The following is a 16,977-nucleotide window of genomic DNA, read 5'->3' as shown; positions in this document are numbered from 1 at the left end:
GGTGAGTTACAGATGCTTTTATTGATACATATTTGAAACCATTTTTAAAAGCAGAAGAATGGTCCTCAATTCAAGTTTGCTACTATTAATCAAAAACAGTGAATATGATGGACAATTTTTTTTGTTAGTCCTCCCTAAAGTTTGATTTTGTATGACACTCTAGAATGTTGATGTTGTGGTGTTGCGGAATTTGATAACTCACTTTGTTGTCATTTCGGTCGTTTTAACGGTTAAAATATCAAAACTGAGAGCAGAAAAATGTTCTCATGAAATCAAATAGAAAACTATATTTGCTATCAGTGAGAGCAAATTGAAAACTGTTTCTGCTATCATTGAGAGCAAATTTAGAACTCGTTGAGATATACATATTCTTGTTTGATAACAAAGTGTGCAGATTCACAAGATAAATGTTTAATCCTCTTATTTTTATAGTTTTTTATGGATGTAGCACTAATTGTTCTCAAATTATATGAAATTATAACAAAAATGTTTTATGATAGCAGAATGAAAACAAAATATGATATTAAATATAATCATAATAAACTGATACCAAAATTATGATATCTCAACTTGATGCTGAAAACAAGATACGTGTAGTGATTTTGGCTTCCCGAACAACAAACGCGCACCACCTTCACACTCATCACATCCGCCATCGCGTAAATCCGTTTCAAAACTGATAGCAGATTCCGCACACACACACATTGCGGTACGCGTTCATTGACAGTTCTTTACACACTCATTCAAAACTACTCATTATTAAATGTTTACTTTTATCAAGTTTCTCTATTCTCTACAATATGATTTTGATTTGCTCTCGTTTTGATGTTGAACTTTGCTCGGGTTGGTAGCATGAAACATTGATTTTGCAGATATCTCAGGAAAACAAATGGATTGTGGAAGAATGCATGGTTTGTTTGGATATAACGATTAATATATTTCACTTCCCTATTTAAGGTGAATACCGGGTACCCCCTTTGCGACCACATTTAATCTGAACACTTTTTAATTTGTACCCCGCTAGTTTGCACATCGTTCAAATTATAAATGGTTTAAACGTCATTTAGCTCATGGAACAGAGTAAAGTGGAATGGAACGCTGTGAAACGGAACGCATAATCAAAACAAAACAGTAAAAGAGGTAACCAGATACACGTTTCTAGGGTGACTAGATGTTCAAATTAAAAATGAACCCCGATGGTTTGCATGTGATACCGTTCAAATTAGCGGGGGTGTACGGTATAATTATGACAAGGAAGGAGGGGATCTGTTCCCTATGTCAGGGGCGGATGATCATCGTTGCCGAAAAAGTCCCGTTTCCCTTTGTCAGATTCTGGTCGTAGGACATTTTGTTTCTGGTTATTTTCTAATTGCATTCCGATTGCATGCAAAATGGATTGTGGGAGTCATATATCACTCAACACATCAAATTTCAGACGAAACATGAAAGTTCAATAGTTAGCCTTGATTTTACAAAACTAGTGATAGCAATCATACAACGAAAAATCAAAACAGAGCCTAAAAACGTTGGTTTCTAAGCAACTGTCAAACTGTAACTGATATGCAAGTGTATGTGTGAGGAGTAAAAATATTCACTGCACATAATTTTTTTGCACAGTTGTCTAATAAGGCGCAAAAGGCTCAACATTTTTTTGAAATTAAAAAAACACTAATTTTTTATCGGCACACACTGTAGGTCACAGCGCAATAGATTTGTTATTAAAAAAAAAATAACTTTGAACAGCTCAACCGATTTTCGATCTTTTTTGTGAAATGAAAGCTTAAGATTTCAAGTTCTCAGAAAAAAAAGAAAACTCTGAATTTTTTTTAACATAAAAATACATAAAAATTCTAGGTTTTAAGGGTTTTTTCTTAATTTTTTCAAGTAAAAAAATATTTTTTTTTTCAGAGTTTTCGATTTTTCGAAAAGTTCAAATCTTAAGCTTTTATTCCATAAAAAATAAGAAATCGATTTAGCTGTTCAAAAGTTATGATATAAAAAAAAGTCTAATGCGTTGACACCTACAGCGTGTGCCGAGAAAAAATTACTGATTTTTTATTTTCAACAATATATATCTCAAAAACTAAAAAAACATACATCGCTAAAAATTTGACAGTAAACGTGAAGAACTTTCAAGAAAAAATGAGAACAGCAATAGCTCCTTTGGTCCAGAGGCGTTCAAAATACGAAAAAAAATGTAAACTTGATTTTTTTTCATGTACAAACCAATTTTTGTGATTTTTTTATATTTTTCTTGGAATGTCAAAATCTTTAGCTTTCATTTCGTCCAAGAAAATTGAAAATCGGTCAAGGGGTTCAAAAGTTATGCTTTAGAAAAAATAAAAACCCTATTTCGGAAATGGTCACTCTTACCAAAAAACATCCAAAAACACGTGTATCCTTATTTCGGATAAGGACCAAAATAGCAAATTTTTAACGGAATTCGGTGACCCACTAGATCGGATTTTCATGAAATGGCTGCATGAAGAAAAAATCTCCATTCTTTTTTTAACTTGATTTTTTTTTCATTTTTCATACCCTATATCCGATTTGTAATTACCATCGAAATCCTTTACATACTTATCTTCTTTCTGAGACAGTGGTTTCCAACCTTTTTATAGCTCTCAAGGGTTGCATTAGAATGTTGAAATAATAGCTACACAAAAACCAGGCTTCTGCTCCAACCGCAGGCTACTGACTAATATTGATACCAGCTAGCTTATCTCTTTTATTCCATATCTGGTTACACTTATTTACAATATTATCCGCTACGCTTTACCTCTACAAATTTTACCTCAGACATCTCCACTGCAACATACCTTGCAACATCTCCACTGCAATGAACCTGCTGTCCAACAAAGAATAGGTGAAATTCTTGTCGTGAAATTTTGCAAAGCTAGTTAAGATACCGTCGAGCATCAATAACAGCCGTTGAAACAATTCGTTAAAAAAAATCGCCTGGAACTCTTGGATAGCCTTGTCAGATGCCCGTTATAAATATTTGCAAAAATGCAAAAATCTTAGAAAAATGACAACTAGAGACATCAGAACACATTTTCATAAAAAAAAATTGCTGATGGATTCAAGGTTATTTGACAATGGATTGGGCGTAAAATTTCCATTTTCGTCAAAAGTTCAGCAAGCTGCTGGAACTTTCTAAAGACTAAGCCAAAAATATGCCACGAGATTTCTTTTGGTATTTCTAGGAACGACGTTTGTTCCCACTGAATAATAAAACATGTAATATTTGCCTTGTGATCTCTTACAAGACAATTTTATCAGTTATTGTGTGAAAAAAAACATAACCAGTTATATCTTTAACCCTCTAATACCCAAATTTTTATTTTCGATCTAAATATCATTTTTAGTTATCTAAAATCGTTTTAAACACGTTTTGGGCAATGATTTATTTTTATTCGCAAATCTATGGATTTCGGTTTTTGATGTTTATAATTTTTATTTTTGAACATCCCTACCCTTTTTCATTTTTTCTTGAAGCCTCTTTTAGTTACTGATTTTTGGCAATAATAAAAACTCAAATTTTTACGCTAATTTTCAAAATATTAAATTTTTTATATTTTTCTGGAAATATTTTTATTTTCCGTGTATTTAACGGAAAAACAGGTTTAAAATTATTTGAATACCATCAAGCTCTTCTTTTGTGATAGGTTGATTGTAGAAAAATATAAAAGGTACGATTTTTTATATCACACGTTAAAAGAACCCCGGGTATCTGTAGGTTATATAAGAATACAATTTTTCAAACAAATTTCAAAAATACAAAAAAATTTCAAAAGTCATAAAAAACATTTCTTATATGCGTGTTATAAGTCAAGGTTTTAGCCAAAAATAAAATCATTTTGATTTCCGAGCTACGAAAAAAATACACAAAATTCCAAAGTGTACCCCGTCTAAAGGCGGGGTTGGGTATTAGAGGGTTAAAATATTTATTAAGAGAATCTCATCTCTACCCATGATGAGAAATCACACATATTTATACAAACCCCATAGACCCCATCACACCCCCTTAAAAACATACAAAAGTGTTTCGTCCATATCTCTGTGATTACTCATCCAATTGAAACATAGAGAGTTTCAATTTAACGTGTAATCACAGAGATATGGACAAAACACTTGTGTATGTTTTGGAGGTGAACCTAAAGTTTTTCACGAGAGTTTAGATACAATCTACGAGAGAATAAACTATCAAAGTAACCACTAGCATGCTAATTCGCCTTTTATTCTATATCTATGATAGCACTATAATAGCAGGTAAGGCGAATTAAAATCCTATTCTGTTACTTGAGTAAGAAGAGCAAAACATTTATGACATTATTTAGATTATTGTGCTCTGCAGTGTGGGTTCGATTCCCGTCCCAGTCAGAGGAAATTTTTTCTCAAACGAAATTTTTTTCACTGGTCCACTGGTTGTTTCTTGTGTCCATTGTCTAATGTAAGTAATGTTCAGTCTGTGCAACCTTTGACTGAAGGCGATGTAAAGACACTAGAAGACATTTTTCCTTGCTGTTGAAAGACATAAAAAATCACCTGGCATTCCTGTTACAATGCATTCGTGTTGATTGTAGACGTTCTATTTAGAATATATATTGAATTAGTTCTCACCTTTGCACTATTTATGTAAGTGAAAAATGAAAATATTTGCAACCAATTGACTGAATTTTGTAAACTATTTACTCCGATACGCTTAAATGTCGTAAAGAAATTCATGAAATTGATTGAATTCCCAACCGAATGTGTTAATAAAATTTGACTAATGGCCCAGATAGCCGTAGCGGTAAACGCGCAGCTATTCAGCATGACCATGCTGAGGGTCGTGGGTTCAAATCCCGCTGGTCGAGGATCTTTTCGTAAAGGAAATTTTCTCGATTCCCAGGACATAGAGTATCTTCGTACCTGCTACACGATATACATATGCAAAAATTGTCAATCGGCAAAGAAAGCTCTCAGTTAATAACTGTGGAAGTGCTCATAAGAACACTAATCTGAGAAGCAGGCTTTGTCCCAGTTGGGACGTAACGCCAGAAAGAAGAAGAAGAAGAATGGCTTCAACCACAATGATACTTAACCCACTGTTGTTTTCCTCCTGCAATACATTCCGCGCTAGCATCATTTATGCATAACCCGATGTCTTCAGTGTGGTTCCCCGTAATTGTACCGAGAATTTTGTCATTGAATATGTATAATACTGGCTGTTGTATACTTGAGCTCTCACCTTGCAGATTCCATCCACGCAAATTCCTCTGCCACTGTTGTTGCGCCGGAAATACTCGGTTGGTTTTCTGCACGGCGTACCATCGATAACGGTCTTGTTCAGTGTGGCAAAGTAGCGCATACCAATCGGTTTACAGTTCAGCTCACATTCGGCATCGTCTGAAAGGATGCAAGGTGAAGCACATTAAAGTTTACTTCGAATGATATGGATTTGAAACGTTAAAGGAGCGGAAGTTAATTTATGTGTGTAGCCTAAAGATATTTTTAGATGTTTCAAATTTGTTTTAAAAAAATTAACCGGGAAAAAGATTGCTTTAGAGAAATGATAATCATCCGGACTTTATCCAAAGCAGACGAAAAATAAAATAAGCAATAGAATTAAAGCAATAAAAATGTAGCACATAAGAACATACTTTTCATCAAAAAATGGCAAAAAGTAATTAAAACTCAAATAGCAGACTAGAACACATGTTTACTTGATTTTTAGAAGAAATATGCAGATAATCCCTTTTAAAGAATCAATGTCAATATACAAATGAAAGATTGTTATTGTAAACATAAGGCTATCAACATTGTCTTGTAATTTTGAAAAGATTTCTGATGATGCCAATGTAATAATAAATAAAAACATATAAACGACTAGTTTTTGATTTTTTTTTTGCATACAAAGTTGAATATCTGATGATTGAAGCTGTCTGTTCCTATAAGAACGGTACTTCACTGCAAATAATAATATTTGTGTTATGCTTACCCTTGATAAATGCCTCCCAAATGTATCGCTTGTCCTGAAACGTTTGATTGTTGAAACTAGTGCACTGCTGTTCACGAAAATCGACCGTTGGATCTGGGCAGTCCTAGAAAAGACAGAAGAGAGATTGAAGGCATCTATGAATCACAAAATGAAGTCATATTTCCACCCACCTGTTCATTACACAAATGATAGCGCTTAACAATCCCGATGCAATCATGACTCTCCACTGCTGGTTTGGGGCTTTTCTTCCCATTGATGTACCTGTTAAGTGAGAGAGAACATAAAAGAAGCAATCAATATTACATACACACGTGACATCACAATGCATCAACTGGCCGGTAAATTCACAGTTCACGACCGTTTTCCAGCGGCACTTGAAATTGGAATTAAATCATCTTGTCACAAACAACCAGGTTCGGATATTGTTCGGTTCAATAACCACTGGCAAAAGGGAATGTGCGCCTTTATCCATTTCGGCTGTCAGCCCGGGCGTACGCTTACAACAAGCCACAAATGAGTTATCCACGCGAGAGAAGATAACGTGTTGAAATATAAAGTGACAGCTGATGGCGCGTGTAATCATGATTCCGATATGACCGGTCGACCTGCCGACCCTTCTTCAGATCCTCTCCGTTTGGATCTTTTCAGTGGTTGCCCCCTGCACTAGCGACACCGAAACCGCAAAACGTAGTAAACGTATACGATGTCCCGAGTGAGTATATATTCGATATCTTATTCAAAAGTATTTAACGAACATTGGCGTAGGAAATAGTAGTTTACGGAACAAGTTGCAGAATGATAATTTTTACAGCACGAGTCATACGAGGTTTGCCGAGTAGGATAATTACGACGAGTGCTGTAAAAATCGACTTCTGCAACGAGTCACCTACAGCATTTTTTGCAATTTGGTAGAAGACCACTTGTGGGTATTAGAAATTATATCGAAATGCATTCACCATTATTTTACAATTTCTGAAAAAATGTTGATTCATTACGCAAACAATACAGTTGCGTTATCAGAAAGCGTTGCGTAACGAATAATTTCAGCACCGGTTTCAGTTCCGTAATGACTATTCCCGCACTGCACACTTCAGTGCAGGAAAGTAGGCCGTTTTATGACAGATTGGCGTGATGAAAACAGCTTATTACGATGAGAAATTGAAAAAAGATTTTTTTTTGCAATTATTGCCATATTATTAGGGAATTTTTTATGTTAAGGGAGACGTATCTCCGGAATGTGCGCTTTCTTCCAAGGGGAAATGGTTGATGTTGATAATTGCATCAAATGAGCAATCAGTTCGATGTTTTAGAAAAATGTTCCGAACATCAAATTGAAGCAGTATCCAGCCCATGCTCTTTGATTCAAATAAGTAAACAAAGAGTGCCGCCTATCGTGGTCAGTTGTTTCGAATTTGGAGAAATCAGGCAGGATATCCTGAACTCCATTAGGGAAATCAAGGGTTTCTTCCAAATCGCAAAGAAAGGAGACTGTTGCGTTTTGTCGTGATCTCTTGACGATCGCGAACTTTCCCTCAAACATGTTGAAGAGAAGAAGTACAATTATTTTACTTATGACGACAAACCTGAACGTTTGTTCAAAGGCGTCTTTGAAGATCTCTTGAGTGACTATAAGTCATCCGAAGAGATTAAAAATGAACCAAATGATTTACATGGATTTTCTCCAGTCCAAGTAATCATTATGAATAGAGAACCCAATTTGACATTCGTTTGAAAGGGCTTTCTCAAGAATATTATTTAGTTCACTTCAACAGATGTGTACCAAATAATATGAAAGCTTAAGAAAGAACAAGACTTGTGTTCGATGTCTGCGATAAATGGAAACATTTCCTGAACACCACTTAGTGCCATCTGTGCCAAAAGTGGGATCATGGCTCAAAACATTACCGCATAAATTGCAAAGATTCTTCTCACCTTAAATACGTCTGTCCTGTGAAGGGATAAACCAACGAGTTTGTATGCGCAAACTGCGAGGGCAAACTTAAGTTATTTTTTGGGAATTGTCCTTCTCGCCAAGGATGAATTGACGCTCGGCAGATGAATGGGAACGTTTACAGTACCCGAAATTCTCCAGGCAGAATTTCCAACAATTCTCATTCTTCAGTTAACGGTCGCTTGATTAATAACCATACCCATCACAGATAAATTATAATCATGCTCATGCAAAATCTAATTTCCTTCCTACGGGTAATTGTTCCAATGGAAATACCCAAGTAAACAGCAAAGCTAATGTTGCAGCACAGTGGCGCGATTTTAATATTTTTTTAATTTCTTTATTAGTATCATTTCAAACATTACATTTATTTCTGATATTTAGGTGTTCTGTGTTATTAGACAACACTATCATCCTATTTCGGTAAAACAAATTTAAGATTTTATTAACAATTTGTTAACAACATATTACATTTCATTTGCCGTAGCAGTTCAGATTTTGTACAGGTGAGTTGATTTCACCTGCTTATAAGAGAAAAAAACACGTTTTTATTTTACTTAACCTAACTTAACCTAAATATTTAACGTAGCAATAGAAGATTGTAACGATTTTTGCCTGAAATTATTAATTATTTTATTTGACATTTGTTCCAATGTTTCAACATTGGATATTCTATGTAACTCATTGGTACTACAGTCAACTCTCCATAACTCGATATTGAAGGGACCATCGAGTTAGGGAGGTACAGGTATGTTCCGTTTTTATCACGTTCCGATTTTGTCACGTTCCGATTTCGTCAACAAATTATTCCGTTTTTATCAACGCACAAAAATTCATTTTTTTTATTTCAAAATGTTTAGAATATGAACTAAATACTTATTTTGAAGCAATTTAAACGCTTTTCAATAGTCTCAGAGTTAAATTTTTGGCATTATGTTAATGTTGAACACCTATGATACATGGTAGGTGTCAAGCCATATACGATTCAATAGGTTTGACTCCTTACTGGATACTAATCAATTGTAGTTTTCAAACTTAGCATGGTCTGATTGACCCATTCTTTAACAATCGAGAGTTGCCCCTTATCCTATGGTGTTTTATTTGTGAAAATATAATAAATAATATGTATGGCACGTAAGACATCTCAAACCCCCTCATCCCTCACTAACCCTTAACGTGATTAATAGACGATCCCATATATGTCCAGTTCTTTTTTATAAGTTTGTAACGACTTACTGAAATATTGCTATGTGAATCCTTAGGAATCCCATCACAATATGAATAATGCAACTGACAGCATGTGGCGGTGCCATCTCTTAAGAAAAAGAGGAATTGCGACACTCGCGTGACGGAATTTATGGTCCACCCAATCTCTCTCCCAACGTCCAGATAACAGGTACACGCTAATCCTGCTCAACGAAGCGCATGTGTTAAAACTACACAGAATGAGGCAACCAATGCAGGACTCTCTGGCTGAGTGAAAATTCTGTGTAAGTCGCACTCATGCTATGTGTAACCGATGTGTTGGCCATTGGCTGTGCGCGGATCGATGGCAATGGAACTGTCAGTCATCTCCCGCGCGGCAGCAAACAGTTGGCCGTTGGTAAAATGGGGAGTTTTCAGGGATTTTTTCCAGCAAAAAGCCGGAAGATGGTCGCAAATGAGAAAGTTTTTTCCTCATTTGCTTCCGCTTCGGCTATTCGAATGAAAAAATCTCTGAAAAACTTTAAAATCGGAATGTTTTTTTAATGTTTTCAGAAGCAAAACAAACATGGAAGCGAATTCCGCATTCCAAGCGTTTCTCCTATGTGCGCATCTCACTCATTCGGTTTGTTTACCACCGTTTGCACAAAACTGTGTACAGCCCCCTTTGCACAGAATCTGTGCTGCATGAAGAGAGACTGATTTTGTGTACTCGGCGCTCATTTCTGAGCGTGACAAGTTTAGCGTGTTCCGTTCATCGACGATCGATTTGAGTTCCCCAGACGCCGAGTGATCTCACAGTGCCAGTACGAACGACACCCGTAGCCAGGGTGGAGCACTCAGTGGACCCCAACCGACCATCATACCTCGTCAGCCACCCATCAAATCTCCAGAGCTGCAGTCTGCAGGTCACGCGACATCGATTGGAGCAACACGACGATTGGGCCCCAACGTCAGAACACAATTTGTAGGACAAACTGTAAGTTTTTCACCCCTTTGAGCTCAAAGTAGGATTAATTTGTAAGCGCTTATTATAAAATTGCGAAACGCAACCGCTTTACCTCAATACATCGCTGTCTTTGCATAATTGGTTAAGGCTTTCCTAAATTCGTTTTTTTTTTTTTAATTTTATTCGGTGATTCTTTTTCTAGTTCTTAATTCGTTAGAGCTTCCATTTGGGTTGGTCGGAGAAAAATGCACGCTAAACTTGTCACGCTCAGAAATGAGCGCCGAGTACACAAAATCAGCCTCTCTTCATGCAGCACAGATTCTGTGCAAAGGGGGCTGTACACAGTTTTGTGCAAACGGTGGTAAACAAACCGAATGAGTGAGATGCGCACATAGGAGAAACGCTTGGAATGCGGAATTCGCTTCCATGTTTGTTTTGCTTCTGAAAACTTTCTCATTTGCGACCATCTTCCGGCTTTTTGCTGGAAAAAATCCCTGAAAACTCCCCATTTTACCAACGGCCAACTGTTTGCTGCCGCGCGGGAGATGACTGACAGTTCCATTGCCATCGATCCGCGCACAGCCAATGGCCAACACATCGGTTACACATAGCATGAGTGCGACTTACACAGAATTTTCACTCAGCCAGAGAGTCCTGCATTGGTTGCCTCATTCTGTGTAGTTTTAACACATGCGCTTCGTTGAGCAGGATTAGCGTGTGCGTGTTTGAGCCACTTAAAATACTCGCCCGTGTAAACAGTCTCTTACCCGGTCCTTTGAAAAGCGTCAGCAGTCTCTTTAACCCGAGAGTGACGCTAAAGCTGCTGTACGTTGTGTGCTAAGCAAGCGTTACAAGTTATGAACTTGAGAATGAACTGAAGAATGTTTGGGCCATCGCAAGAGACATGATTTGTTTTTTATAAGACTGTCGATCCCGTCATATTTCGAACACTATCTTCTATCGCCTTAACTCGATAGAATTGCACAAATTATATCAAACAGCCACTGATTAGATACTGTTTCAAAAGTAGGGGAGGAGGTTCAGCAAAACTAAGCAATCTATAGAAAATTTAGGAATCTCCATAGTATAAGTCTGCATCGAGGAAGAGGGTAAAGGGCTGAAATGGCTGATAATTTGAGAAACTGTTGATACTGGACGTTCCCACGTCACGCACGTTGCCATCCAAAATTTACTGGGATCTTGATCTTTGAGCAGACATGAACCACTTCTCCACATGGAGACTGAAAGGTTAATTAGGAGTCTTATGGCTAAGTAGCCCGTCATTCGTTTTGGCAGCCATGTTGATTTTGCAGCTTGCAATTTCAAAGTGATAAAACTCAGCCAACGTAAGTAATATTGATTCTGGAAAGTATTGCTACTTGCGCTTAAATGCGGATACTTTTTCAGCCATGTCAGTACAACACCGAGTAATTTTCTGTAATTCGCAATCGTGACACGAATCTGCCACAATCATCGATGCCCAGTACAAATTTCAATGACGGCCTACTTCGCCTTATATCTACAGCCTCACGCTTATTCATAAAACTTTACAAAAGAGTTTCTTAGCAAGAAAGTTCTAATTTGGTGCTGCTTGTTCTAGAGTTTGTACACTTTTGTGTTTTTGATAAACTTCTATATAAATGCAAATTGAATGGTGTTTGTACTGGAAAAACAACTGAAAACTAATCAGTCAAAGTTGGTAGTAATAACTTTAGAAGCAAAATCACCACAATCATTTTATTGATAAGATTTTGGTAATTCAAAGCACAGGAAACCGTAAATATATATATTTCAGTTTGTAATACTTTCGCAACATAACTCCACATTTAATCGCTAATCGGGTGTGACCAAAAATGCAAAAAATGAACCTTGGCTAAAAAGCTCTCAGTTGATAACCGTGGAAGTGTTTATAAGAACACAAAGCAGAGAAGAAGGCTCTTTCTCAGTTGGGATGCAATTCCATAAAGAAGAAGAAGAATAAGAAGCAGAAGCATGAAGATGAATAGTAGAAATAGTATTTGTTTCTTGTTTAATCGTTCTTGAAAAAAAAAACGATGATCAGCTCGACCCATGTCCTTGTAGTTATTTTTAAAAATATGACACACCTCATGATGCAAAGGACACTTATGTGATTATCGTTTTAATATTCTATATTACATTTATTGAAATCCTAATTAAGAAAACTAAAACTATCAATGATTTACTTCAAAATCATATTGATTGATAAGAGTCTGCAATAAACTTTCATTACGAACCCTTAAGAATGAACAATCTGAATACACAGCTCCTAAACATCAATACTGTGCATTAATATGATGAAAATGTGTACTATCCTGACAAAACTGCAATTTTATTATCAAATGTGTTAAATATTTTGTCTAAGAAAATTATTCCGTTTTTGTCAACTGAAAATGGCCGATCGTGTTGATAAAAACGGAACATACCTGGGTATGTTCCGTTTTTATCACGTTCCGAATTTGTCACGCTCCGATTCTGTCACGACAAGATTTCGTCAACAAATTATTCCGTTTTTATCAGCACAAAAAAAAAGAATTATTTTTTATAGTTAAATGCTTGAAATATAAACTAAGAATTTATGTTTAAGCTATTACAATGGTTTTCAATAGCCTCAAGGTTGAATTTTCGACATTATGTTAGTGTTGATCACCTACGATACATGGTAAGTTTCAAGTCATATACGATTCAATAAGGTTTGACTCCCTCCTTTTCGCTAATCAATTAGAGTTTTCAAACTCATTATGGGCTGTTGGACAAGATTGACGCATCTTTCTACAGTCAAGAGTTGCATTGGCCACGTCCTAGCAACCAGGCTTGACAGAACTACTCCGTGATACAAAAATGAGGTGATTTTGATGTTTTAATACAGATCTTGATAATACAACACAGATCCTCAAACAATTCGAGTGAGAGTGCAAAAAAACGAGGATTTTTTCGGGTATTCTTTCTCTCTTGTTGCTATACTCACATTTACTTACACTTTAAAAGAACTCTTGAGTGTCCGGCCCGAACAAAACAGCCCTCGGGGGATTGTAATGGCACACTTTTTTATGGAATTTTGCTCTGTTCACTACCTCACTCATCTCTCGTTGTCTCTCTGCTTAGTAATTTTTCGCTTCTTCGCACACAGGCAAAAGCAGCGCGCTGTTCTAGAATATGTCACCGAACTATGGTGATGTTATGGAGTATTATCAAGCCTGCTAGCAACAAGGAATTTTAAAAGACACGGACACCGTCTTCAGCCATTCAGCTGCACAGACTGTAACTTAACACTAGACAACGGGCAAGCATGCTCCAGTGGATCAGCCGCGAAACATTCCTGACGAAAAGTTTCAATGGCTGAAGCGGGAATCGAACCCACACCCCATGACACGACGCGCTTAAATGCCAGACGACACTAACCGCACGGCCATGAGGCCACTGTGCCACATGTGCCACAATTTGTGATTAGTTCTCTGATTTCTTATATAACATGGCGTCACAGAATTTTCTATGTGAATGAGATAAACAATGAGAATGTTCAGTTCTTTGTTATAAGAGATGTACCTAAGAAAGAACTCAAGAATGTTTTAGCAACGGCAGGTGACATGATCGAGTTCATATTATTTGTTTTTAAACTGTCGACCCCGTCGTATTTTGTACATTATCTTTTTTATCTCAAACTCTAGAACATTGCACAGATTATAGCAACAGCCATCAATTAAACTTTTGCAACATCGCCAATCGTTTGGCAAAAATGCAAAATGTACCTTGGCAAAAAAAAAGTTGATAACTGCGGAAGTGTTTATAAAAACAATAAGCTGTAAAAAAGGCTCTTCCTCAGTTGGGATGTAATACCATACCATAAAGAAGAAGAGGAACCAGAAGTTTTAGGGTGAAGAGAAGAAAAAGAAGCTGTTTCTTGTTAAATCTGTCTTGAAAATATCTATCTCGTTATGCAAAGCACATTTATGTGATTATCGTTATAATTATCCATATCTTCTTCGTTGGAATTCAAGAAAACTTGAACTATTAATGATTTATCGCTTATTGATTGATTGGAGTCTGCAATCCACCTTATTTCGAACTTGTATGAATGAACAATCCTAATACTAATCACAGCACCTAAATATCAATACTGTGCATTTATATGATGATATTGTGTATTATCCTCGCAAAACTGTAATTTTATTTTAAAAACTGTAAAATATTTTGTCAAAGAAAATTATTCCGTTTTTGTCAACTGAAAATTGCCGATCATGTTGATAAAACGGAATATACCTGTACTTAGAACTTAATTTTCGTTCATTCATAAAACTTTTCGAATAACATTTATATTACATCTCTTAATTCGGGACAACAATCTTGCGAGTGCACCGAGAAGCTTACACTGCCAACGATGCAGCAGCTACTCGGTGAATTATATTCACCGTCGTCGTCGGGTTCGCTGGGATTGCCAGTCTGAAAAGGTATGATAACACAATCAGAAATGTTCAAACAGGGACCTTCATGAATGGCCGAACACGAAAATGGAACCACTTTTCTACCGAAAGAAATGCTGCTGCTGAAGTAAGATTCGGCATATGTCTGCATACTACGGAAGGCACCATCAGATTATGATTATGCTTCTGACCTTTTGACAGTGCATTTGGGTTCTCGGTGCTGTCTGATGAGTAATGAAATGATCACGAGAAAATGACCGACGAAACGGAATTGAAAGTGACGTAAAATCTCAATTCTTGCACCGTGAAACAGGGTATCTTTGATAATGGGCGTAACTTTGAGCACGAGAACCACAACCTACTAAAGTAAATAACTTAACATCTGTTAATCCATCAAGCAAAACGAACGCAAAGGTAAAAAGTAATAATATGACATTTCACGTCAGTATGATTTTTATTGGAATTGATTAATCAGATTTTTATCCAAAGGACTATCAAAGTTACCCCGTTTTGTGGTACTGGTAACGTGCGGAACCGTTTGAGGAAGTGATTACCATGCTGGGCTGGGGCTGCTGTTCGAGCCTGTTTTCACACGACTGAACTGTGAGAATTGCAACGAGGGAGGGGAGAATGGTTAACGAATAAATCAAGAGGTTGTCCGTCAATGTCAACCGCTCAATTGATTCTGACAGCAGTTAGTGTTTCTGGGATGGGAAGGTTATTACATGAATCGGACTCAATTATGAAAAATTTGGACGGTTTGTTATCAGTGACTTGCAACATTGATATATTTGAATCTGGGAAGATGTACAAATTATTTGAAGATGTGAAATATTTATCTCATTGTGGTACATTCTGTACCATTCAAATACACCTGTCCGATCTCTTGTCACAGATACAGAACATTCAGTGACATTGAAATCATGAGTTCGAAGACCTTAACAAAGAAAACTTAGAACTAAATTTCGAAAATCTTAAAATTTGATTCCAACATATTATGATATGTTCCAAATTTGCCACATCCGCAAGGGCACCTGGAACCTACTCTAGATTTGTCAGCGCATCTAATGGTTCTAAATATTTTCCCGGAAGCATCATCTTAAAATTTGATGCACACTTGGATAAAGTTCCGATTGATATATACATGGTTGGAAATACAATCGTGGCTGATCATATTTTTCGTAGCAAATTTTATGGAAATGGCCGTATATCGGAAGATTTTCATCGAATCTTTTTTTTTTTTTTTTTCCTTCTTTGTCGGGTGTTGAATCACTGCGTCCAATTATCTTGAACTATTGTGATAAAACGGCATCGAATCTTAATGCGTTCACCTGCATTTAGGGCCCTATTTGATAAGTCGAGTCGAGCAAAATGACTGGAACCATTGTCGACCAAAAAATTCGATCGACACGGCTCTGTCACTCGAGATTCTGGACAAGTGTCAATCCATAGCAATCCAGTATTATAGAGTATACTGGATTGCTATGGGAGTCGATGGATGACACCTAAAATATGCATGTTTACTTTGATCGACAGTGATTACAAACTAGTCACATGAATATGCTCTATTTACAAAATAGACCCCTTAATCTTAAACTGGATCTAGTTTCTTTGAAAAATGTTAACATCACAACACACAAAATAACAAGCGACAGAAAAAAATGTGATTTAGACATGAGCCCGGAAAACCTGGAACATCTCCGTTGTCCGGTGGCCAATATACATGTTCCTGAAACTAGATCAAATTTGCCATCGAATGCTTCCAGATGCATCCAATTTAATCAATTTTTTAAAAGGTTATAATCATTTAAATTTGGGCAAAATTGTGTCTATCCCTTGTAGGTACTGAGCACTGTAGATTGTAGATCTTCAAGACCAGAGTTACAAATGTTCTGGCATTCTGTACACTTCACGAAACTTGTTAAAGCTTCTTCATCACAGTTCTATTCACATATGCGAAGCATTTGTAGATACTTTTCCTTCTTCTCAGATTAGTGCTGTATAGAGAATTTTTCTTTTAAACCTTTTCTGCTTTCTGAAGTCAGAACTTTGAAGGGCTGTAATGTTTTTGTTTTTTTTTTAAGGTGTTATTTTTTTGACAGCTTGAAAAATAGTTTTCTAAAATAAAAGAATTCAGGGGGTTAGATTATTAGCATCCAAAGTTTCCAAACTTCACGTTCTTTACGTTTTCACAATAACCCCTTCCCGCCAAGACCCTTCCTCTTATTTTTCATATTTTTTTTAGTAAAATTTTATGTAAAACTGAATTAAATGTTCTTTCCAAAACAGCAGAAAAATTGAAAATCGATTGAAGTTCCGTGAAGCTACTACACCCAAAAGTTGAAACCGTCATTATAGGCGTTTTCTGCGTCTATTGATGGCGGAAAAGTGTTCTTCTGAGCGACATGACGTTTTTGAGCGTCTATTGATAGGCAGGTAATCCGGTCATTGA

At 36.5% G+C, this 16,977-nt stretch overlaps 1 protein-coding gene across 1 annotated transcript in view; it reads right to left on the bottom strand.

Annotated features, from left to right (window-relative positions):
- Positions 1-16,977, bottom strand: part of LOC5574491 (A disintegrin and metalloproteinase with thrombospondin motifs 7) — a 430,129-nt gene that overhangs the window by 319,529 nt on the left and 93,623 nt on the right. The window contains exons 3-5 of the mRNA XM_021839596.1: positions 6,154-6,244; positions 5,984-6,086; positions 5,234-5,391 (exon numbers count right to left, since the gene is read on the bottom strand). Of these exons, the coding sequence (XP_021695288.1) occupies positions 5,234-5,391; positions 5,984-6,086; positions 6,154-6,244 (352 nt within the window). The remainder of the gene's footprint in view (positions 1-5,233; positions 5,392-5,983; positions 6,087-6,153; positions 6,245-16,977) is intronic.

Source organism: Aedes aegypti, chromosome 2, assembly GCF_002204515.2.
Source record: "Aedes aegypti strain LVP_AGWG chromosome 2, AaegL5.0 Primary Assembly, whole genome shotgun sequence".
Lineage (NCBI taxonomy): Eukaryota > Metazoa > Arthropoda > Insecta > Diptera > Culicidae > Aedes > Aedes aegypti.
This window is presented reverse-complemented; position numbering and strand designations above follow the sequence as displayed.